We start from the raw sequence: 26972 nt of genomic DNA, 5'->3' as shown, positions 1-26972 counted from the left end.
TTCAATACCCATACGTTGTTACTGTCTACCGTTAACAAGAAGCAATTACGTCTTAAGTATAATCGGCACGTGTTTCTACTTATATAAATAAGAAGCATAAAGGTCAAGAATGTACAAGAGAATTACATTTTGAATTGCGTTTTATCGACCCGATACTATGTTGCTACCGTTAACCGGACCACTTAACGTAACGGCTCCATTTGGTCGAATACTATATATAGAGTAGTTATCGACAGACATGTTGCTAATTAAATTTTAATCTTTATTAACAGATTATTATATATTTTAAGATATTTAAAGTGTTAGCATTACAGTAATGACATTTCAATTATTCTTTTATTAAGATATTTCTTGTTTTTTTTTAAATAAATCTTACTAATATTGTAAATGCGTTTAGATGGATGTTTATTAGACGGTATCTTCAGAACGTCGACACGTATCTCACTGAAATTTGGCATAGATATAGAACATAGTCTGGATGAACACATAGGCTAGTAATTAGGGTCGCGGGCGGCAGCTAGTGATATTATTATTTCTCTTTTATTGCACATAAGCGCAGGTAAAATAAAGGCGACTTTAATGAACAAGTATTTATTTGATATTAATTATCATTAATAGTAAACAAACGATGTTTTAAGATCCTTATATATTTTAATACAAAGACCAGATTTCAAGCTTAACGAGACGTGTCTATTTGGATTAAGTACAGTATCAACAAGAATCTCTTCAAATCAGGATTACGTCTAAGACGCGTCAGACTTACCCGCGAACGCTAAAAAGGATTAACAGTACAGTACGAAGCAAAAACACCATCCCTTTAAGTCTTTTTGTACCGCGATTATACTGAGATTTTAAAACAATGCTTTTGTAAAATACTCTGAGAATTGAAATAAATCTTTGGAATTTGTTTTATAAACTTTTGACACTCAGATAAGCAGCAGATAATTAAAAATATATCCATAAACCCGAACGACTATAAGACTATAACTTTTGAATAATCGAAAAAAAAGTTAATATTACATTACTTTTTAAAACTCATTTAGCCAATAAAAGGGCATAGATTTGATACACCAATGAAAACATTACACGGTCATCAGTCTTGTACAAAAAGGACAGACGATTCAACAATTGTTTCAAATACAAGCTTTTAATTTAAACGTATACGTTATGACGTATGCAGACAGCTCTTTACCAAACGCGAGCACTTTAATTATTATTATCCGAAAGACATTATGGTGCATCAATCAAGTGCTTTCATCTCCCAAACATCGATTTCAATTAATAGACACCCTTAATGCATCGGGTAATTTTAAATAATGATATTACCACGATGCTTTAATGGCCCATCGTAAAATTGAAACGTATTGCATTAATATTTATTGAAGAAAATATTACACATGTTTCGATGGATGGATGGATGGATCGTCCATTGGCCCGCGCCGTACTCGCCGCACGCACGTTCCGCAACGGATTTTATTTTGCTTTTTATGATATACATAGCGCTGCTTCCATCATCCACGTCCCCGCATGACGTTAAGGTAAAGCAATTCCGTATAATACTTACGTGCGGTGCGTCCGTGGCGTGGCAATGGACGCGTACAATTAGATTACTAAGTTTTTTAATTCCTCGCAGACGGCGTCACTGCTAATAACTAGACATATAATGTAAATGGATCATCGTCCGATGACATCAACTGGAGTGTCCTAAAACAAGGAAGCAAGGGAACAGAAGTCTTTTTGGTGACCCTAAAATAACCCTACACTCGTCTTCTTTGTATACCAAACATGTATCTTGTTGAAACTATGCATTTTTCGATGTACAAAGAGGTAAACAATGTACAATCGCTGGATGACATGTGCGCTGCGAACTTCAAGCGTGATAAATTAACATTTGCGCTACGACACAAACTGTTCGGTCGTTAAATGCACAAAGCACGTCGTTTAATGTACTCCGTTACTGCGGAATACGCTACGAATGCCTATTTAGTTTCAATTATGTCATATAAATATATTGTTACATACATTGATGTTCATTCAAATGAAACTATAACATTTTCAATGAATAAAATTTGGATATGATTTTAAATAGTCGTTAAGCTATAGTAGAATTGAAAGTAAAAACAAAGAAATACAACACATCGAAGATAATAGATGAAGACAGTAAGCTTCGTTTTTTTACAGTGTTAGATCCCACAATTATATTTTATGCACGAAAAGGCCAGTTCGTCCGATGCAACGAAACAATCACATTGGAAGTAATTCCGCATTTTGTCTGATAAGAGTGTGTGCGAAGGCCTAATTTTTATCCTCTTCCCCTTTCCATCCTTTCCATACAAGTGAATTTGGTAGGAGAAGGTACGCACGGTACGATATGGGAAATATTTTCTATCTGTCTGTCTACTCCTCTGTCGATTAAAGGTAGGCAGGCTACGCATCTGCAAATGCGGAATCTATGGGCAGCGGTTACTTTGTTACTTTGGCTAAAAACAGTGACCGCTTGATCTTTTGTCACCTTATACTGAAATCAATTCTAGCTTGATACCTTCATGCGTTTTTGAGAAAAAGGGTCTTGACAGACGGACGGACAACAAAGTGATCCTATAAGGGTTCCGTTTTTTTCCTATGAGGTATGGAACTCTAAAAACAGTTGCAAAGAAACATTTCACTATAGTACTTTATTTATCGAAAAAGCATTTCAAGTGCTAATATTTTCTCACGTAAATCCTTATGCATACTTCGCGATATTTTAATAAATTTCTCGTCACTCTTGCATTTGAAAAAAGCATATTGAAGCTGGAAAGTTGCAATACAGTGAATGAATACAGAAATTACATTTATTCATTGAGTTTATATCGAGTAATAAATGCAATGCATGCGTCGGTGGCTCAGTGGTCAAGCACTTGACTTGCAATCTGCAGGTCCTGGGTTCGAATCCCGCCATGTACCAATGTGTTTTTCCATTTCCGATTTACATATGTACATTTATCCGACGTTCTTACGGTGAAGGAAAACATCGTGATGCAACTGCACATATCTGAGAAGTAATTCAAAGATATGTGTGAAGTCTACCAACCCGCACTTGATCAGCGTGGTTGACTATGGCCTAATCACCCTTAACTTCCGGTAGGCTCCGAGCTCCTCGGTGGGGACGTATTCCCTAGGCTTAATTTCAATGAAATATTGGTAATTTATAAATTAAAATGGAATTTACTATTGCATGAGTTACATCACAAAATAGATTTCAACACGAATATTAAATTAATTTCGAAGTGCGTTTGCCGCAAACCACTTTAGCATTTAGTGAATAGCGCACACTCGCCCCGTTTTGTGAAAATATTAAATTTATGCTAACTGCCCGATAAATTTTTTTGAGATGAAATTATTATAAATGCGAATGTTTAGATGGATGAATATTTGTTTGAAGGTCTCCAGAACCGCTACGCGGATTTCGCTTAAATTTGTCGTAGTCTAGAACATAGGCTACTCCTTTTTTTTATAATTCCGAGAAAACGGAGTTATTTTTGGATTGGCATTTCTCGGCATCATTTATTTCATAATAGAATAATTTTCATATAATATTAACTAATATTATAAGGAGGAAAGATTTGATTCTTTGCATTGAATAGACTCCAAAACTACTAAAGCAATTTGAAAAATTCTTTCACTGTTGGGAAGCTAAACTATCTCCGGGTAACATAGGCCATATTTATTAAAATATTTTTTATTTTAAAATTTATAAAGCTAACAATTACGAAAATTTCATCACATAAAATGAATTTTCATAAATAACTCAGTAAAGTGAAGCTAACTAAAATAAGCTTAGCATATAACGCATCACAGTATGCAAAGCTCTGGCATTGTCAGAGAATTTACATTAAAGCCTTAAAGCTGCAACTAATCCGGTTAGTGGACATAACGTGTGCTTTTGAAAAAATACCCCATAAAATTTTAATGGATTTATAGAAATGTAATAACCATATAGAGCGTCGGTGGCTCAGGGGTCAAGCACTTGACTTGCAATCTGCAGGTCCCGGGTTCAAATCCCGCAATGTACCAATGTGTGTTTTCGATTTCCGATTTACATATGTACATTTATCCGACGTTCTTACAGTGAAGGAAAACATCGTGATGCAACCTGCACATATCTGAGAAGAAATTCAAATATATATGTGAAGTCAACCAACCCGCACTGGGCCAGCGTGGTTGACTATGGCCTAATCACCCTTAACTTAGGGTAGGCTCCGAGCCCCTCGGTGGGGACATATAGTGAGCTGATGATGATGAATAACCATATTCGACGTCAAAACCGGAACTCAATAATGAAAATTCAACACGAATTTGTAAATTTCCTATTTTTAAAAAGTATTCCTAGCTATTAATTGTTAACGAAGAAAAAAATGAACGATGCTAACTCAAATGTCGTACTGGTTTGAAATTACTAAATCAAATTTAAAGAAAAAAAACCTCACAAATTCTAACCCATGCCGTGATAAACATGTATGGAGTCTTGGGTGATGTTAATTTTTCTTTTACACCTTTTTTCTTTTCACGTAGCTACTTAATTCGCGGTACTGTTAATTAGGTTACAGCGTCGTTTCTTTTCAGACCCGCTTCCTCATTAGCATGTTAACAAAGCTGCCGAAACTTGATGCATGGTAACTTATGAAAAGGACACGATTAAAAATTTTAGCCGTTCTTTTTTCACAAAGGATATGTAACGATCGACCTTTCGACAAATTTAGTTTCGATAATAACAAAATTGTCGGTTATTAACATATTCACAATTCTTAAGGTAATACGTATATTATAAAAGTTTCGACACCCTATTTATGAAGAGCATTACATTATTTTCGATATTTGCTGACATCGCTTACATTTTACAGTCTCTCTAGACATTTTTGGCAGCCCTGCGCCTTAGGACTAGAACCTAAAACGCAGGGTTGTCACAATTCATGACAAGTTATATTTCATAGCCATATTGAATTTTGTAAACAACGGTCAATATGTTGTCTACAATTGTGTCAGAGCGGCCATTTTGTTTTAACATTCTATATTCTACTCATCAATTCGTTTGTCACCCATTTTGCACAAAAAATTGTCATCCGACATTTTGTGAAGTCGGTCATATTAGATTTTTCCTATTGTACCGTATTCGTCAATCCCTTTTAAGTCAACAAATAAACAGATTTGATACAGCGTTCAAGGATATTATACAAGGATACAGTAAAGCTACGCACGAGTTTAATTCACGTATCAAATGCGACGACACGATTCCGAGGAGACAATGAAATGAAGACAAACGAGGTTGTGTCACTAAACATTTTAATAGTGATACGTGTTCTGAAACATCACCTGAAACTTGTTGCATAGAAGATCTTTCTTTTATAGCATATTAGAAACGTAATAAAAAATTAAATCTTGGATCAATACTTTTATTATGTGAATTTATAGTTGTAAGGAATACTAATAACTCATCTTACTAATATAATAAATTGGAATGTTTAGATGGATAGAGGGATGGATGGTTTAAGGTTCCTCCAGAATGGCTGAACGGATTTCGATGAAATTTGGCATGGATGTATAACATAGTCTGGAAGAACACATAGGCTAATTCATTCCGTACGGAGTCGCGGGCGACAACTACTAATACTATAAAACAATTTAAAAAATTCTACTTGACAACATTAAAAGACGATTAAATTATACTCAAGTAAATTTAAGGTGTATAGGTGCTAAACAAAGCTTCTATTTATAACACTTTCTCAGCGTGAAAACGTTTGTTGAAAGTTCCTTAACATTTAATTATGTCTCTATTTTCTCACAATATCAGTCGCGACAACGTTTACGAAGAAACAAATTGCTTGTCGCAATCAGCTTGAGATTAACGCGGCGTCACGGCAACAGGGCGTCTGTGGAGGGGTGGAGGGGGAAGCTTGTAATCTCGTAACAAGCCCTCATCTTAGGCATTACACACTAGGGCAGAAGAGTAAGGTAATTCAGTATTACCACACATTCCCTTTAGACAAAATAACATTGGAACAGCAAAAAGTAAAAGATGTTAACGATATGTCGCTTATTAATCGAATATATCTTTGTCTACAGGGTCCAAAATTCTTTAAGTCTTCTGACACTTTGTTCGACCCTTGTGTGAAACTAGTGTCAATACAAATACGTGCAGTAAACTGTATGACAGACATCAGACATCTAATGAAATCTTTGTCACGTAACTCAACAACAATCAACATACAAATTACAAACATTCAATATATTTTGCTCTACAAAATTATTCTGGTTAATTGATTTGGATAATTAAAAAGTTGTTACACGCAAAATGCAATAAAATTCCTCAATATATTAAAAAATATAAAAAAATAAAGTGATAAATATATATTTTATATGAGTAGCAGTGGAAGCCTACGGTAAGTTTTGATGAAGCGCTTTATTTATGTAAAAAATTATAATAAAACACACACATATCCCTTGTAAATATGACCAGTAATAAACAAGTTGTGTTTGAAGCCGTAAGAATTACTAACGGATTCGGTTTCATGTCAAAGAGCAAGTCTTTGTAATCCTCTTACCTTTGACTCAAATTTGACCAACTTAATGAAGTAAACATCAAAGAAACTGTTACGACTAACAGTGTTACGGTTTAACGTATCCATTTTCACTACAGTAACACACATGTATTAGCATAATATTTTACGAGTATATTTCAGGAAGTGGCATTACATAAAAAATTAAAAAAAAATACTCATCCATATTACCTCTTTGTTTTATTCCCAACTTAAGTAAATTGAAACAATCATATTAATATAATACTGGCTGCAACATGAGACTCAGTTCGCGCGGAATTAAAAAAAAAAACCGAATGAGTTGTCTACGGTTGCCAAATTTCATCGAGATCCATACGTTCCGTTCTGGAGATACCTTCTAACAAACATCTATCTATCCATACATCTAAACATTCGCATTTATAATATTAGTAAGATAAAGCGCCCGATAAAATTAAAAATAAAATTAATACGAGTTTTTTTGCGAACGTGCTAGTGGAAATCGGCATTAAGGCCCACACAATTGCGATTGTTAGCTTAAGAAATATTTTCATTTGGTACTTTAAATTATGTACACTTTTGTATACCGTCAGCAAGTTGAATACAGCTTGTATAGATGTTAATATCACAAACAAGGGAGCGGTGATTGTACAAAGATAGTGACATAAAAGCGCAAATTATATCATGAGCCATGTATGATGTAGCCTAAAGCTCGTAGTACACTGCCGCGAAAACAGAACCGAAGCGGAATCGAAACGATGCGATTCGAAAAAGCAAGGGTTTGCTCTACATCACACTGAACTTATCCACTTTGATAGCTAGGATCGACTACATTCATTTAAGGTTCATATCCAATTTACTTTTGTTTTGTAATAATTATAAAGATTACTCTTACATTAAAATACAATTGAACATCTAAAATAGTATTTCACAAATTTGTATTCATCTATTTGGCAATAATGGGGATGTAATAAATTTGCAATTACACATTACGCGGTTTCAATTGGCCCCATATAGAGGTCGCATGCAGTAACAATTCAATTTCTTTCAAATTTTGTTACGATTCAACCATGATATCATTATTCTTAGTAACGTTATAAACAATTTATTAAATAAAAAGGGTCCTAAGATTAATTTTAATGATTTTTTTTTATATCATAAGGTGGCAAACGAGCGAGCGGTCACCTGAAATCGCTGAATAGCGAAGTGACCGTTGCCCATGGACATACGCAATTGCATTTGCGTTGCCTACCTTTAATCGACGGAGGAGAGGATGCACAGAAAGAAAATATTTTCACCTTCCATGCATCCTCTCATCCGGAAAGTCCACTTCCACTTCTTATCCTTTCCTTATGAGAAAAAGGGTGGGAAGGGAAAGAGGACTAAATTAGGCCTCTGGGTCGCACACTCATCAGACGAAACGCAGAATTGCTTCCACTTCACGCCTGTCCTCTGTGTGGTCGTGGTATTTCACCGGGCGAGCCGGGCCGACTCGTGCGATGTTAAAGCGTGCTCTACCACTGTTGAGCCCGCTTTAAAATTAAAATAGTCGTCTTTTGAGTCTGTGACGATATCAATTTTTTAATTGGATTGTATGTTATGTTTACTATGACATTTTCGGAGTATGTTAAAATATTAAAATATAAGCTGGAGACTATCTTAATTGAGTGCATCTGGGCCGCTGCGGCTGAGGCGTCGACGCGAAATTAAATCTGCGAGATGAGTTATACAGGACGAAATATCTCCCGGATTTGTAGACGAAAATGCATTAATAAAATGAAAAATATATCTGAATAAATGCCTTGATTGTTGGTTAATATATGTGTTCGAAACCTTATATATTCCATTTTACGTAAAATCATTAACAGTTCACCATAGGTACCCACCGAGGGGCTCGGAGCCTACCCTAAATTGGGGTGACTAGGCCATAGTCAACCACGCTGGCCCAGTGCGAGTTGGTTGACACACACATATCTTTTAAAATTCTTCTCAGATATGTGCAGTTTGCATCACGATGTTTTCCTTCACCGTAAGAACGTCGGATAAAACGGTATAAAACAAAAATCGAAAAACATTGGTACATGGTGGGATTCGAACCCAGGACATGCAGATTACAAGTCAAGTGCCTAAACCCCTGAGCCAACGACGCTCTCGCTACGGAAAAGACTTATATCAAATTCGAAGAACAAAAAGTTTACGATACTCGATTCCGTGACTCGTGTAAAAGTTTTACGAAGTAAATAATTAAAAGGAATAAACTAGTTCATAACATTAAGTGTTAAAGTTTCCATCGGAAAGATATGAAAAAGTGAATTAATTCTACAAAACATTCTTTGCAACTCCCTGAATAATGGACAACAGAAATGTTACGCTTATAGTTGGCAAAGTTCAAGTATGCGGTTGAGAAACATTGTAATTGGTTGCTTCATTTCGTTTGCCATAACTTATTAGAAGTTTAATTTCATCACAATTTACTTTATAATCCTAATACCATAATCTCAGTTAGAATAAGAGTATTTCGCAACTTAAAATTAGTTTACATAGATGCCATAGGCTCAATTCTTTCCATGCCAATTTCTTTTAAGCCCCGCTTTATGTCATCTGTACAGCCTATTCGGTTGTAAAACCCATGCGAAATAATTAATATGTGATGCGCCACCAGAAAGTTCAAAGTCGTCGACAGAGAATCGAAAAAAAATATAAAATTAGATACTTATAAAAACTACTTCAAAATACTAAATATTTACAATTCATATAGACCCACAAAGATAATTTAGCAACTGATCTTGTCAGTTTCTTCTATTCCCTAGCTATTAAGGTACCTTTGGAGTAAAAAATCCTACATGGTAATTGTCTTATAATTGGCCTTAGACTTAGACTACTTATTAGGAATCAAAGCTGAAAAAAATTACACGTATAAATTTGACCGCAACTAAAAAAAACAAGTTACTAGATAGTTGCCATTAATAATGTAATAAAAAGCCAAGTTTGATCAAGTTAACCAGTTATTAGTAGTTGCTCTACTTCTTACAAAACGTATGACGTCATTATTCGTGAACTTTGCATAATGACGTCATGCAATTTATTTCCTAAACGCTATTAAGCGACGACGAGACCTTCGATGTTATCGTAAAATTAGTATCGACAAAGTTTTGGTGTCAGAAAATTATGTTCGAAATTTAAAATTTATACAATTACTAGTTGTGGCCCGCGTGGAACAAAAAAACATAAGTAGCCTATGTGTTCTTCCAGACTATTCTACACCTATGTCTAATTCCAGCGAATTTCATGCAGCCATTCTGGAGATACCTTGAACCGCATGCCGGACTAACAAGTCAAACCTCGAAGAACTCGGTATCAAGCAGCGTCTGTCATCCATTGTTCGGGTTCGCATTGTCACATTTTTTGGTCACGTCTGTAGACGTGATGACGAGTCCATCGAGCGCTTGCCAGACACACGAAGGATCGCACATGAGATGGACCGACGAAATCAGAGCGGCTGTAGATGTCTCTACACCAATGTACTAAAAAGGCAACGACTAGGGAGGAGTGGCGGCGCCTGGTGAAGCGGGTCACTGATACTTGATGACCACGACCGGATATCTTCTAACAAACATCCATTTATCAATCTAAACATTCACATTTCTAATGGATGTAGCTAAAATTAAAAAAAAATTAGAATATAATCTGTAAAATCACATAGTCCACTTAAGGTTTTTTTTTCATTTTTTCATACGAACAACTATAAGTAAAATATATTTTGAACGACTTTTTATCGTCGATACAGTGCTGTTACAGTAAAATGTCGGACCACTAAGTGGAATGGCTCCATTTGGAAAACTATTAACCACTGGCAACGCAATTTACACACATACTATAACAAAAAATAGTCGTCAGCATTTTATTCAGAATTTTATACTCAAAAACTACAGAATACCCATACCAGTAACTATGAAATTGTTTAATTGTTTTCTGTTAAAGAAAAAAATAAAAAAATGAAAATAATTCCAAACCAGTTTTTTAACCTATAGAGACTGCGTATTGCTATAATCTTCAAAATCATCGATCATTTGCCTAAGACGTGCTCTTTAAATATTGTCGAATTTTGTGTTTTTTTTCGTTTTTTTTTATTTCTGATCCTCTGTAAAACCAGTAACCTTTATATAATTTGTCAAAATCATCATACGTTACAATTTAGCACAAGAGAAATATATACCCTGAAAGAACATAGAAAGATTTCTAGAGAATAGAAATTGTAACAACTAAATAAGTGTAAACACAATGAGAAGTGACATGTGAAGAGGCGTGACCGCGCTTAGGTCACGTATTGTTTGGCCGGACGACAGATCTCATCCTGAAGGGATGAAACAATTACTGTTTCGTGACTCAATGTTTGTCGTTATACAACGATCGCATGTCTTGATACTTGCAAAGTTTATAGGAGGAAATATTTTAATAAGAGCACATAATTGCTATAATAATTAAAAAAAAAATAACAAGTAACTTAAGAACTATACATATTTCTACAATTTAATCTATTTAAATAATTTATCTTCCAATATCTATCTATTAAATGCATAGACAATTAATGATATTGTCAGACATTTATGTTATTATAATTTCTCGTCTCCATTTAATTTGACCACAGACTGTTTAATTAATACTGAATACAACTAAAAACTGAATTATATAGATTCTAAAATGTACTTTCACGAACAAAAGTTACTTTGTAACCTTTTTATAAGCAACTTAAGTGGAATTTATTTTATATGCGTCAATATTTGCCTACGTGAATACCCCGGCGAACGCCATATATAAATGAATTTCTTGTCACGCTCCCATTTTAAAAGGCTGCCGAGAAATATTTTAGAATAGGAAAATGTGCACTTTAATAAGATTGGCGCATATGTAAAGAAAATTCATAATGTTCGTTGAATATTGAATAAATCTTCGACGAGACACAAATTGCCAGCATTTCAAAAAATAAAGTATTACAAGATACCATATATACAAAAAAAAGTTTACTGCCGAACTTTGACACGTTGGTTTGTAACATAGATGTTACAAACTAACACAACAAACTTTTTTTGTTGTGTTGGTTTGTTTGTTTGTCTATAAAAGTTTATATGTATATAAATAATTTCTATGAACCTCCAATAGCTTAATGGTTAAGGGTACAAACGTCCGATCACGTGATTAAGAGTAAATTAAATCTCGTAATTACTGCTCCACCCGCCGACTAGTAAAAAAGGCTCTTGATAGACATACAGATGGACGGACAACAAAGTCATCCTATAAGAGTTCCGTATTATTTTTTCGAGGTACGTGTACAACGACCTCTGAACGATTCCGCCGCAGAGATTTGTACAGTTGTGGGAATCAATAACTCTTTCAATTTTTTTTTTTAAATTGTAACTACATTCATCATTTATCATTGTAAAACAATTGCACAATAGTTAGTATATAATATCGCAAACTATAATATAATATAAACAAAATTAAACTATTAAACCAAAACTAATTAAACAACCACATTTTTTTTTAATTCAATTATTCTCCCATTATTTCACACTATTCTTTTTTATATTATTCGCGGCGTCGTATTACCGGCCAGTTTGACCTCCTTGGCCGCTAACAAACTCTACCGCGCTACAAAGGAGGTTCGATACGTTTAATATGCGTTAAGCAGTACGGAACACAAAAAAATATAATTGTTAATTTCAATAGAGATTTGGCCTTTTTTAATCGATAAAATTTTTATAAGTTATCCCCTATAATATCGTAATAACTTATCATATATTATAATATCCTACATTCCTGTCTTCCCTGCTTCGATACTGGAACAGTATTCGGACTGAACTGCAAATTACAAAGAACAAATGTCAAAAATTACTTCACTTTTTAAAACCAATAAAGATTATTGATACAAAATAAAATAAATTGTATGTAAATTCAAATAAAAAAATAATATAATTTATTATGCAAAGCCGTTAATTTAACTGCGAGAAGATTTACGTTTAATCTGTTAAGCTGCCAGTAATCCGGTTGGGGAATATTAGGTACATATTACATCGCTGTAGTTGAAACTAATCGTGAATAATATATCTAGCCTTATACATAGCCGCTTACATTGATATAAGCATTACTAATATAGTAGAAACCGGATAAGCGAGAAACCTCTATAAGCGAGTCTTTCAGTCCGGTCGCAACCGACAACCTCTATAAGCGAGAAATTAAGGTTAGAAAGAAACCTCTATTAGCAATTTTTTTTGTGACTGAGTAGTCACTGTTTGCCTTGAAGAGGCATTTACAGCTTCACCGGGTTTGAGGTGGCCAAGCGCAGATGGCGCTTAGCCTGAACCTCGTTTATTAGCAAGAAAAAAAAAGCAAGAAAAATCGCGGACCTTTGGATTCTCATTTATCCAGGTTTGACTGTATATCATACTAGCTTTTGCCCGCGACTACAACCGCGTGGAATAAAAAAAAAAAGTTCTTATAGATTATTTTCTACATCAATGCTATATATTACTGCGAGATCCGTACAGCCATTATGGATATACTTTATATCAAACATCTAAACATTCGCATTAGTCGTAATAGGCGATAGTCGTATCGATAAATGGACTGATAGCGATCAGCTTCGACCAACATCTCAACAAGCTCTCGCTAAACAGTTGGATTAAGGGTCCTATACAAAAGGCAGTTATCCTAGAAACCGCGCACATCGTGAGAAGGTTCCTGTCTCTACAGCCCTGACCACTGGTTGTTTCAGTCATGGAATTCCGCAGCCGGTGGTGTTCTGTTTTTAATATAATATGTTTTGTATATTTTCTTTTGGATATGAAATGTACTATATTAAAAATATGATAAATTATTATTAGTAAGATAAGTACGAATTAAGATAGTAAGATGGTAATTTCAAAACACATCATTATAATAAATTGTCACACGTATATTAGTAACATTATAATATAAGCTGTTATACTCTATTTAATAGCGTTCATTATATCTCACAGCTGGATTCAATTTATAACATTTAGTCGTAGTGAAATGACACCTTAAACGTCGCCAGTGAAATTGTACCTCGCAATACATTACTCGTTAATGTGACTCGTGTTGTTACGCGAAAAATGATTAGTTGTATTTACTCATGACCACTGATTCATTTACTCAACCTAAACGTCGAGATAAAATTAACTGAAATGCTATTCCAACTGATTCATAGAGCTTACAGATTTAAAATATTTAAATACGTTAACAATAGAAACGAATAAGATTACCTACAGTATTTTAATCCTAATAAGGACTTAGAAGATATCATTGGACCCTTTTAAAAGAAAAATAATTCTATAGAATACTAGCTGTCACCCGCGACTCCGTCCGCGCGGGATGAAAAATAGATGTTGGCCGATTCACAGACCTACTCAATATGCTCACAAAATTTCATGAGAATCGGTCAAACCGTTTCGTAGGAGTATAGGAACGAAAATTCTGACACGAGAATTTTATATATAAGATATGTCAAGTAGCTGTCATCCGCGACTCATAAGAAAACTTATAAGTAGGATATTTGTACGCGCAGACAGTGTTCTATTATATATTATAATACATCTATGCTAAGTTTCATAAAAATCCATTGAGCATTTCCGGAGATACTTTCTAACATCTATTCATCCATCCATCTAAACATTCGCATTTATAATGTAAGACTATCCTACTATCAAAATCTATATTATTTCTTAATGTTTGAATTTAAAGTCATTGTTTTAAACAGAGAAAGCGGTAGAGGCGCTGCTAAAATTACACCTAGTGTTAGCATCTATTCCCAGATGACAAGCGAGCGAGATACATAACGCATTTGTAACCCTATATCTTCCTAGAGCTTCTCTAAATACATGTTAGAAATTTAACAAGCTTTGTCGTGTCATGATTGACATCAGTGGGCGTAATCGTATCGTCATCGACAAGAATTGTTTTAAAATTTTCGGGCGTAAACTACACTAAAAATGATTTACTAATCTGTACATGATTAGACGACGTCATGGAAGTAATAATATTGAACAGACGCGTAATTATAAAAATAATATGGATGGCTACACAGGTAGAGGAAGTCCAATGAAAGTATGGATGGATTGTCTGAAAGAGGTTATACGTAGGAAGGGGGAAGATTCGGATATGACGGCTGATAGAGATGTATGGAGGAGTAGTACATACTGTGCCGAACCTCCGTAGGGATAAGGACACGTTGATGACGATGATAATGATGATTTCAAGGTGAGTATAATATGTATATCTTAAAGAAAGTCAAAGGTTGTAGACGTAAGTCCTTAAGGAAGGAGAACATATAAAAGATAAACAATTCCATAAAAATCTTTTTTAATAATTTTATTTACAGTAAATAACAAAAATATATTAAACAAGCCAACACGAAACAAACGCAACATGAAAATCCTAACACAAGTTTTAATTGAGGCAAATGCAACATGAATTGAGAAGCAGCGCTACAATTGTGTATTTTATAATTTGATACTAGTTGCCAGTCACGTCCTGACAGAAACAATCAGATGCAACGCATACCCAATGGATAAATAACTGGAAGCCGTGATTGCAATCCATTTATAGGTCAAATGGAAATGAACAGAGAAGATTTGATAGAGAAATTCCTCTAAAACGTGCTTAGTTTATAAAATTAATAGCTGTAAAAAAATAATAATTAGTAACCCATGTGTTCTTCCAGACTATGTCCTATTACCTGTTTTTTTTTTCTTTTTTTCAGGTGGGAATGCTTTATGCTTACTCCGTTTAGATCGTAGTCAGCTCATATACATTTTTACTTAAGGTTTGACCCTACCCTTAGACCTGATTAGACCTTAGTCAACAACCCCGGCCCCTTGCGGACTAGTTGATTTCAAGCACACCTTTGAATATCTTTCTAATGCGAATGGTTTCTTACGAGACTTTTTAACAAGATAAAAATTAGGTCGGGACTTTTAATGAAAAACATAACAATTACGCGTAAGTAGTGTAAGTTTTCCCTTAAGTTCCTACCTAAAAAAGCCGCGTTATAATCTGTCCACAGCGGTATTTCCAATTAAGACTCCTACAAGTAGGAACCTACAAGAAAAGAACGAACATATTAAAGGTCGGCAACTCATCTACGATTTTATTTTTAAAAAATAATAAATCATGTAAATATATTTAGTAAAAGGTCTGTTCATTTCTATTCTCTTTCATTTTCGTCTGATGAAATGGTGGGAGCATTTGGGTAGGCTGTATGAAGTGCCTCGTCAACATCTCATTAACATTGCTCGATTGAATAAGCAAGGCGCCGACAGAGCGTGACGTCACAGCTCTACACAACGGTATACTGGGCACCGAGCTGTAATATATTCGTTCCTGTTAGTATAGTCAGGTATTTTGGAGTGATTTTCCTACTTCAAATAAAAGATAATTTTTTAAAAATAATAGAATGTTAAAATCATAACGTACTAATTGACACCCGCGACTTAGTAGTGAAACAATTAATTTGTAACCTATATGTTTTTTTTTATAAAATATTAGCAGATTTTTATAAATTTACTAATATTTCTTTTACCATTCCAACTAAGCTCTAGGCTTGTGCTAGGATATGGTTTACGACAATAGTCGAATGGTGGGATTCGAACCTCCGATCTCGGGGTCCGGAATCTGCACCTTTAACCATGAGACTAATGGCATTTATTCCAGACAATATTCTATATCCATGCCAAATTTTCAGATTCATCCGTTTAGCGGTTCTGGACCTTCTAACAAACCTACATCTTACTCTATTTATCTTGAGTTTTTTTTTAATTCCGCGCGGACGGAATCGCGGACGACAGCTAGTACAAAACAATGCAGTCTTTTATTATTATTACTAGCTGTTACCCGCGATTCCGTACGCGCGGAATTAAAAAACGTCAAAGAGTAATAGACTATATGTTCTTCCTGACTATATTCTACATGTGTGCAAAATTTCATCAAGATCCTTTGAGCTGTTCCGGAGATACCTTCAAAGAAACATACATCCATCCGAACGTTCGCATTTATAATATTAGTAAGATTTATTATATTAGTATTTTAATCGCCTTGCTTTGACTAAATTAAATCGTAATTAAATTAACAAGTAAATACACTAAGATACAAATCCAAAATAGACAAAATGGTCAATTATTATTTATTACATTTAGATATTGCTAGATTTTTTTATATCACAATTATATCACAATCACAAGCGAGCGGCCACCTGAAATCGCTGAATAGCGAAGTGACCGTTGCCCATAGACATACACGATTGCATATGCGTTGCCTACCTTTAATCGAAGGAGGAGAGGACGCACAGAAAGATAATATCTCCCCTTTCAATGCATCCTCTCATCCGGAAAGTCGACTTCCACTTCCCATCCTTTCCTTAAGAGAAAAAGGGTGGGAAGGGAAAGAGGACTAAATTAGGCCTCTGGGACGCACACTCGTCAGACGAAACGCGGAATTGCTTCCACATGACGCCTGTCTTCTGTGTGGTCGTGGTATTTCACCGGGCGAGCCGGGCCGATTCGTGCGAAGATGTTAAAGCGGGCTCTACCACTGTTAAAAGATTTAACTATAGGTATAAACTAGATGTATATACTTAATCTAGACATTGTTCTACATTTCCCATTACATGATCGAACGATATTTAATCAATGTACTTGCTTTGTCAAACTAATTAGTTAATTATAAAGTCTTGTAACTCAGAACCACTTCAATAGTATTAACTGAATTATTTATTCATATAAGTTTATATGTGTAGAATTTCAGCGGTCTATGTAACATTCTTGGATAAACTATGAGCATCTTTAAACATCAACGCACTGAACTTGTCCTACCGTCATCTCCGTCCCATCGTCTTACTAATATTATAAATGCGAATGTTAAGATGGATGGATGTTTTTTTGAAGTTATCCCCTAGTTATGAAATAAATCCGGGCTTTATCTGTTTATTTTATCTACCTATTTAACTACCGTATGATAAACATTAATAAAACAACATTCATAATTACATAATGGCTTTAAACGTGTTTCTTTTATTATCTGAAAATGTTTATTTGCTATCATAGACACTTTAGTTCTAGACAAGTCATATTACCTCTTAATAATTTAGTATGCGATATGTAACCGATAAAATTTATTAAAAAGAAAACAAAAAAATAATATATTTTACAATATATTTGTATGGAGTAGATGTAATATCTAATTTTATAAAGTAACTCACCTTTTCGCTATTTAATTACCGGGTTGACTTCAGTATTGAAACGGTTTTAAATTAGTGTGGCGCCGTATTAATGAGGGTTGCCCGACTTAATTATTTCCAACGCCTCCGTTACGCAGACCGCGCAGGCATGATTTGCGGCTACCTTTGATTAACCTAACGTTAATAGAAGCAATGTTGTGTATTATCCAAAGGCTCTCTATAGTAAAATAGGTGGGACAGCCATAGAATAGTTGGTCTCGACAAGATAGTCTCAAAAAGTGCTTGTATCTTTAATCTTTCTTTAAACTTTTCCGATGTTCACAGCAATCGTTTGTTTGATTTTGATAAGCACCATCTATATGTGGCTTTAAGAACTAATACAAACGACGAACAGTCTAACGGTCGTAGTTTTTAAATACCTAATAATAGATGGCGCTGAAATGCTCATCCTCATAAAATTCATTTTGCTTAGAAGCTTAAGAAAAACTATAGAATAATAAACATACCTGATCATCATCGTCGCTTTGGAAAGTCGCCAGCCAAAAGTCTTCAATATTCTCTGGATAGTCACATTCTCTCTCAGGATCTGGACTTAAACATGGTTTCCGGTCTCTAAACACCAAAATAAGTCCACCATCCTCTTCTTCCGGCCTCCACGCACCACACATTGTCGCGACAGTGCGTTTCAAGGGACCAATGTCAGTTAATTTTAGTTTTTTCGAAGGCACTTCATCACCCGCCATTTTAGTATCACACTCCACTTGCGAAATAGAACCCGCCATTTTTTTCAAATTACGAGATATAAGTTTAATATTTATTCTACACACTTTTCGTGACAAATTTGTACATATGTATCTAATCATGCGTACTATAAGTAAATATTAATTTAAGTGAGGTTATAAACAACCCTTGTGAGTAAACAAAATCATACAACCAATTATGTTCCTGTCAATCGTATACGTTTTGTGAAACTTGTAATATTTCTTAAAGTACCAATTAAATAGCTTTTAATTTAAACCTTAACAACTTATTAATATTTTTAACACAAATTCTTGACCACAGTTAGCACAAACTCTTAACACAAGAATCACTTCGCGCGGATAGCAAGCACAACAATCAATGAATTTGAAATACACTGTAATGTAATTGTGACTGTTTAACACAGCTTTCGTTAATTTTACTATATAGTTTATGTTATTAAAAACAAGATAAAACGTTTATAGGTTAAGATGCCGCTTCTATCAATCAGCTGATAAATATAACTCGTGTTGTCGTTGACAGTTGACACTGACAGTTTTAAATGCTGCCATTATAATCTACTAGTTTTTTATCATATAGTCCCTTCGGTTTATTTTTTTTAATGTAATTAATGTTTTTAATGGAATGTGTCTTTAAAATTTTATATTTGTCTCATGTATTCTTACTATAATAAACTTATTTGTTACTCAATATTAAAGCAGCGCCATCTATGTAGTCTATCTAGAACCTATATCGCGTCAAGTTTAATGGTAAAAGTTTTCATAATTAGTTTTTACGTCAACACCTAATTACTTCATTAAAAATTATCTTTCGGAAATAGTTAAAAGATTGAAAATATAGACATATGATAATTATACTTAAAACGATGCGTCTATTAATCCGTACTCTTTCCGTTACATTCTATAGGCAACATTAAATGCACATAGATGGCGTAAGCAGTACGGAATCAAATCCTTAAAATTTACATAAGTTATGATATTATATACCACATTCATTATATATACTTTGTGTTGTTTAATTTTATAATCCTGAAAAGCAAACACTTAAAAACGTTGTTTTGTCAATTTCTTGTGTAAAAAATAAAAAAAATGCCAATAAATCTAGTCAGTTCCAACTTCGGATCGATAGTGATCTATGCCCATAGGCCACATTTTTTGAATGTAGCTTAGAAAACTAAATCAAAAATACTTACTAACTCCGTTGGCGCATCGACCCAAAGTGGGTCTTGGCCTCCGACACAAGAGATCGACAAAGTCGCCTATCCTGCGCCTTCTCCTGCCAGTCCATCGCTTCTAGCTCCCGCAGATCCAGCTCAATCAAACATACCTAAAACAATATAATTAGTCAGAAAATTGATTTTGAACTTTTACTTTAGGCCAGGCCTTTTCATTTAAATAAATTGTTTACAAAGACATCATGTTACTCATTCCCCTAACATATTTAAATTCATACAACTGATAGGGTTGACAAAAATCGAGTATTTCATGTTTTCTTTATCAACATTCGTTGTTTTAGCGAAGGTAAAATATTACCATTCCCTTTAGATGATTGTTAAACATTTTGTCGTGATCAAAGGGGCTCTCTAATATATATTTGGCTATTATTTTAAGATAAATTTATAAAAGATCGGTTGAATTAAAAAAAAATCAGTGGTAGACGACAGAAACATCTTTTGCAGGAATGGGTCGGCTTGTCCGGTGCAATACCACGACCACACAGAAGGCAGGAGTGAAGTGGAAGTAATTCCGTATTTCGTCTGATGAATGTGGTACCGGAGGCCTAATTTTAGTCCTCTTTCCTTTCCCACTCTTTTCTTATAAAGAACAGATGGTAAGGAGGAGTGATTTGACGGAAGAAGGGCCACATTGGAAGGGGATATATCCTTTTTCTTTGCCTCCTACGTCGATTCTATTAGCAGCGATCGCTTCGCTATTTCGGAGTATCCTGGTGGCCGCTTGCTCGTTTGTTAACCAATGATATAAAAAATCTAAATACACCTTATCATGTTGAAAAAATATTTTAACTTATTATTATAACATTCATCATCATCATCATCAGCTCACTACACGTCCTCACCGAGGAGCTCGGAGCCTAACCTAGTTAAGGGTGATTAGGCCATAGTCAACCACGCTGGCCAAGTGGTAACATAACATTTACTGCATAAATAAAAAAAAAACTAATAAATCGAGTGTTATCAATAAATGAATGAAATTTTACATTTTTATTACTATAAATGTAATTCGGAATGTAAAGTATCTAAAAAATAATAAACGAAATGGAATTTTATCGTTAAATTATACTTAAATTCTACAAATTTCTTGTAACCATAAAGAATTTATTATGTTGAATTTTTAACATTGATTTCTTTGTAAAATTAGTATATAAGTTTGAAATTATTAGAAATGAATATTACTTAGTTTTGTTGAACGGTAAAGTAATTGTAAAAATGTTGAAATTTATTTTATTAATTACAATTTTTATAATTGTTGTTGGAGCACTTGATCTTAATCGATTGAACAAAGGTCTTATAGAACCGAGCAGCGTTAGTTACGATATAGAAAATTCTAAACAACTATTTGAAGAATTTATTGAAAAATATAATAAAAAATATGATCGTAATGAATACGATCATCGCTATGAAATCTTCGTTAAAAACCTTGAAGGAATAAATGAGAATAATAAGAATAGTAAATCGGCTATACATGGTGTTACAAAGTTCGCAGATTTGACACATGAGGAATTTACAGCTAAATATACAGGTTTTGCTATTAGTGGACGAAGGTCTGATTTTGATAATACGACAATTGAAGTTGAGACTCTATTAGATAGTATGGAAGCTCCGGAAGAATTCGACTGGCGAGATAAAAACGTGGTGACTGAAGTCAAAGATCAATCTACTTGTAATTCTTGCTGGGCGTTCAGTGCTACTGGTATGTAGATGTTTTGCCAAGTCATAATTTGTTAAATAAAATTAAAAAATAACAGTCACCCGAAACTCCATCCGCGCAGAATTAAAAAGAAAACTTAGTTAGTAGCCTATGTGTTCTTCCAGACTATGTTCTACTTGTACCTACTAAATTTCATCACTATCTGTTCAGCCGTTTTGGACATTCAAACAAACATCAATCCAATCATCTAAACTTCGCATATCATTCGCATTTATAATATTAGTAAGATTCATTATTAATCACTGATCTGTATAAATGGATACGCTGTTGGTTAGAAACGACAGCCTTTGCTTCGTTCCAACTTAAACGCGCGTGTTGAAGTTCATCATCAGCTCAATATACGTCCCCACCGAGGGGCTCGAAGCCTACCCTAAGTTAAGGGTGACTAGGCCATAGTTAACCACGCTGGTCAAGTGCAGGTTGGTTGACATCGCACGTATCTTTGAATTTCTTCTCAGATATGTGCAGGTTGCATAACCATGTTTTTCTTCACTGTAAGAAAGTCGGATAAATATACATATGTAAATCGGAAATCGAAAAACATTGGTACATGGCGAGATTCGAATCCAGGATATGCAGATTGCAAGGCAAGTGCTTCATCCCTGAGCCACCGACGCCCTGTGTTGAATTCCTGACCGCTAATTCTATCTCTATTATTAGTATAAATCTTCACTACTGACTAGTGCCAACCGCTAACATCAGCGCCAAATGGCGAAAAATCAAATAGACACAAAATATTAGGGTTTATTATCTGTCTATGTGTAGAGGTCAATTTTAATAACCAATAATTCTTTTTATTTTACTTTAAGGTTAATTTTCAAATAAGGAGGTTTAATATATTAATTTTGTATTTGTTTTATCAGGTCTTACAGAAAGCCAATACGCTATAAAATATTCAGGATTGCTTTCGTTGTCGGAAAAGCCGATGATCGACTGCTGGCCTAAGAGCGGCGGTTGTGAAATAGGAAATACCCCACATGCAGGAATTAAGTAAGGAAAATTAGAAATTTCTTTATTTTTAGATACGTGTCCATTATCCGCGCCGCCTGTATTTAAGACCGCATTTATCAACAAGCAATATGTTGTGGGCCGTGTGTGCGGTCCGTCCGGCGCGGGCCAATGGACGCGTACCTTTACCGTATGAAGACAGATTTTGAGTGCTGACTTAAATTTGCATAAGCAAATTACAAATGGACAGCACTCACGATTGACCAGTGGTAGATGAGCATATTCGCTTTGGTCTTGCTGATGTCTATGGGCGTCACATACATAAACGGCGTCAGATGAAGGCGCGGGCAGACATCTCGCCGCTTTAAAACGTTTCAGTACAAAATCTAGGTAGGTGACATGATGTGAACTTAACACAAACGGCTTTGTATTATTTGTTCCATGCGTGGCTCTGCGCTTGCGCCGTGTCTTCGCCGCTTCTGTATAATTCGCGCCTAATATTAAGAAATCCATTACTCATTTGCCCTCATATATAAATTAAAAATATATTGATTCGGTAGAAAACATACTTAGTAAATAACATATTTATTGAACAAACTACCGTAGGATATCAGGGGATAAAATACTTTCGAAAAAAAAAATTGTTACACAGAAAAGTTTTGTTTTATTTTGTATATTGCCCAAAAATTTCAATTGCAAAAATTTGCTGTGATTGCTGACATCCATAACATAGGATTGTGTTTAGGCTTTATTATATTAGTAAAGATTGAAATCTTAATCGATTATCATTATGTTTCTATTTCAGTGCTGCAGCTGAAATGGGCGGTTTTATGTTGGAAAGTGATTATCCATACGCACCACAAGTAGATAATTGTTCGTTTCAAAAGGACAAAGTGGCAGTGCGAGTTAAGCGTGGTTACCAAGTAACAGTCAATGATGAGGAGCAACTTAAGCGGTTGATTCATCAAAAAGGTCCCGTTTCCATCGGTAAGTTTATATAACTTTATAAATGTAAAAACGTAAACGAAGAAGTTAATCAATTTAACTAACAGTTTAAAGGTTGAATCTATTAATCGTTGGTTTCTGAGACCAAAATCCCTGTTTAAAACCTACTTTAACAATGGTAGAGCCCGCTGTAACAACTTCGCACGAATTGGCCCGGCTCGCCCATTGAAATATCACGACCGCACAGAAGACAGGCGTCAAGTGGAAGCAATTCCACGTTTCGTCTGATCCCCTTTCCCTTCCCACCCTTTTTCTTATAAGGAAAGGAAGGGAATTGGAGGTGGGCTTTCCGGATGAGAGGATGCATGGAAAGGAAAGATGTTTTCTTTCTATGCGTCCTCTCCTCCGTTGATTAAAGGTAGGCAACGCATATGCAATTACTTACATATGTCAATGGGCAACGGTCACTTCACTATTTCAGCGATTTCAGGTGGCAACTCGCTCGCTATGACATTATGATATTAAAAAAATATATTGTCACTTTTACCTTAGACAAAACAGATATTATGGTCTCAGAAAACAAAGATAACCCAAGACGTTATTCACCGTGACCAATTTACAATGGTTTTCGTAATTACCGAAGGGATTCAGATGATAGATTAGAGACAGTCGTAATCTTGGAATATCACATCGCATTATTTTAGGATATACAGTTTGATGCATGCAGCAGAGTGTTCTGAACATGGTTTTAGGAACTTTGAGGATCACTAATTGTCGCGTCCTCGCCAAATTAAGAAAAAATGACCAGCCAGACTATGTTTTACATCCATGCCTAATTTCATCGAGATCCGTTGAACCGTTCTGGAGAGTTCCTTGTAAGAAACATCCATCCATCTAGACATACATCCAAACATTCGCATTTATAATATTTAGTATGATAGTAAGAGGTTTTTATTGTATTATACTCGTTACGTTTTGCAGCATTATACGCGTATAGAGGATTTAGCACTTACAGTGGTCAGATAATGGATGGTTCAAAATGTCCGGCTAGTGCGAGTGCCAATCATGCCATGCTCATCGTGGGTTATGGTGTTGGTATGTATTTATTTTTATTATCCGCTATTTTATGGTCATATTTTAAATATTTTTGAAACAATCGTCTTGTTGTCTAAGGACTTTTAGCACTAGTCACTATAAATGGATAAGGCGATTGATTGGAAATGATAGTTTTTGGTATGTTCCGATTTAAATGCACACGTTCATGTTACTTGACGGTTAATTCTATGTATTATATATTATGAATCCACACCACCGCTAAAAACTGCTACTATCAGCGCCAAAATGGCGATAATCAAATAGGCACAAAATCCTTCGTCTTATAGCCGATCCATTTGTAAAGGTTTTATGGTAATAATTATTAAAGATATGTGTAAATTTAATGGACAAAATTAAGTATAAGTATATTAAAGGATGTCTGATAGAACAGAACGAAGGAAGGAAAGATGGATTGTAAATGACATAAGTGTAACACGGAATGGAATTTAGAATGTTCGCAGATAGAGATTTAATAGGAGAGATTATAACATGCTGACGTTTCGTAAGAAAATAGCAAAAAGAGTGATAATTGCCAGTGATGACAATTAAATAAAAATGTTTATATACTATTTAAATATCTACTGAACGTAAGAAATATGTGTCTTTACAGAGAATGGAACACCTTATTGGATAATAAAGAACTCTTATAGCACGCACTGGGGAGATAGAGGATACCTGAAGCTAATTAGAGGAGTAAAAGCTTGTGATCTACTATCCTATGTAGCTATGGCTGAAGTCGAATGAGTTATATTTAAAATATAACGATATATATTTCAACATTCCTTGAATTGTTTGCGAAAATAAATAAATCATTTGCTTACTCTATTATATTTAATTTATTATCTACTTTTTTATATGCTCTTCTTATCTTGCCAAGTTCGTAGAATCTTACTAATATTATAAATTCGAATGTTTAGATGGATGTTTGTTTAAAGGTATCTCCGGAACGGTTGAACATAATCTGGAAAAACGCGTTTGCTACTTATATTTACTTCTTTAATTCGGCGCGGACGGAGTCGCGGCGACAGCTAGTAGTTTATAGAATTTCGATAATAGATGTCGCTACTTGTAATGCTTAAAATAAGAACTGAACATGAAATACTGAGCATTTAAGCCTTCAATATTTCAATTGTTTTAAAACAAAGGTTCAAAGTGAATATTGCATAGGGTCAATAAAGTCACGAAAAGAAGAAAAATAACGTTAATATGTGGTTACATTTTCATTAGCCGGTGAGAAATGTTTTGGTCTATCTGCAGTGCGTCCACTCAGGCGATTGGGCTGTCATAATCACAAGAGAGGCGTCCACCACATCTGTAAACTATCATCTAAATGATCCGCTGACGTGTGACAAATGAACGCAACTTAATAGTCCATTGTAGTAGATCTTAGGGTGCGGCCATAGACTCAGCGTTATGAAACTCCGCTGTCGCCCTGCTTTGGGCATACATCGTTATCTTTCTTTTTTCAAAGAGAATATGAGCAAATGTGACGTCTGCCAAAATTAATTATTAGGAATTTAGCAAATATATAATACAATATTCGCCCCATAAGACAGCATGAGTTACCTGTTATAAAAATATGGTATGCTCTCTCTCTCTCTCAGACTCAGACTCTTACAGACCTTACCTGCTGACCTGCCTGCTACTGACCTTGCTTGCTGCTTCGTCCTTACTGTTATAACGCTATGTAATTTCTAACGTTCATAGTATTTCATGCTATAATCTACCATGTTCGTTTCTATTAAGGAAAGCGTAATAAAGTTAATGTCTCAATTAGTCATATAAAGGTCATTTCGTGTATTTTTTTTTTGTTTTTTTGGGAGCTGATGCCGCGACATAAATTTTATTCTCGAAACGCTAGTTTCATGGCCAAAACAAAAGAAATGCGTGCTCGCGAAAGATGTCTGAGAACACTTGTATTAGCGGTGGTTTTCACCGCAATATGTCACAGACAATCCTTGTGGCATTGCAGTACTGAACATTGTCACCTTCACTTTAGATTAATGTCATAAAATAGTTTTCAAGTAGATTTTAACGATCATTCTATTTTTCTTTTTCGCTGTTAATGCCCAGGTTTTACTTCTAAAGAAAAACGAGAAAACTTCGTTTTCGTTATAACTTCAATTGTGCTTTTATTTTATTTATCCTTTAATAAAAAATAATTGCTTAATTTATGTCATACCGTTATAAGAATCCTCGTTCAAATTATTTTTATTAGATATAGTTTATTTTTAACTTTTAAATTTTACATTAGAACGTCGGTGGCTCAGGGGTCAAGCACGTGACTTGCAATCTGCAGGTCCTGGGTTAGTATCCCGCTATGTACCAATGTGTTTTTTCGTTTTCTAATTTACATACGTAGGAAAACATCGTGATGCTACCTGCACATAACTGAGAAGATATCCAAAGATATCTGTGAAGTCAACCACCACCACCCACACTTAGCCAGCGTGGTTGACTATGGCCTAGTCACTC

General features: G+C 34.7%; 2 protein-coding genes across 3 annotated transcripts in view; one reads left to right on the top strand and one right to left on the bottom strand.

Annotated features, from left to right (window-relative positions):
• LOC106127631 (RNA pseudouridylate synthase domain-containing protein 2) overlaps positions 1 to 19017 on the bottom strand; it is a 229821-nt gene extending 210804 nt beyond the window's left edge. The window contains exon 1 of one of the 2 annotated variants that reach the window (XM_013325775.1): positions 18309 to 19017. In XM_013325775.1, the coding sequence (XP_013181229.1) occupies positions 18309 to 18665 (357 nt within the window). In that variant the 5' untranslated portion in view covers positions 18666 to 19017. The remainder of the gene's footprint in view (positions 1 to 18308) is intronic. The other variant, XM_013325774.1, reaches the window with a different exon arrangement.
• A 1978-nt stretch (positions 19018 to 20995) lies between these two features.
• Positions 20996 to 25291, top strand: LOC106127553 (cathepsin L1-like). The gene is made up of 5 exons (XM_013325656.1): positions 20996 to 21491; positions 22373 to 22499; positions 23263 to 23444; positions 24384 to 24497; positions 25108 to 25291. The coding sequence occupies exons 1-5, from the start codon at positions 21008 to 21010 to the stop codon at positions 25239 to 25241; spliced, it is 1041 nt and encodes a 346-aa protein (XP_013181110.1). The 5' UTR covers positions 20996 to 21007; the 3' UTR covers positions 25242 to 25291.
• Positions 25292 to 26972: the final 1681 nt, after the last annotated feature.

The sequence above is a fragment of the Papilio xuthus genome, unplaced genomic scaffold (assembly GCF_000836235.2).
Source record: "Papilio xuthus unplaced genomic scaffold, Pxut_1.1 DF824655.1, whole genome shotgun sequence".
In the NCBI taxonomy this organism is placed as follows: Eukaryota; Metazoa; Arthropoda; class Insecta; order Lepidoptera; family Papilionidae; genus Papilio; species Papilio xuthus.
This window is presented reverse-complemented; position numbering and strand designations above follow the sequence as displayed.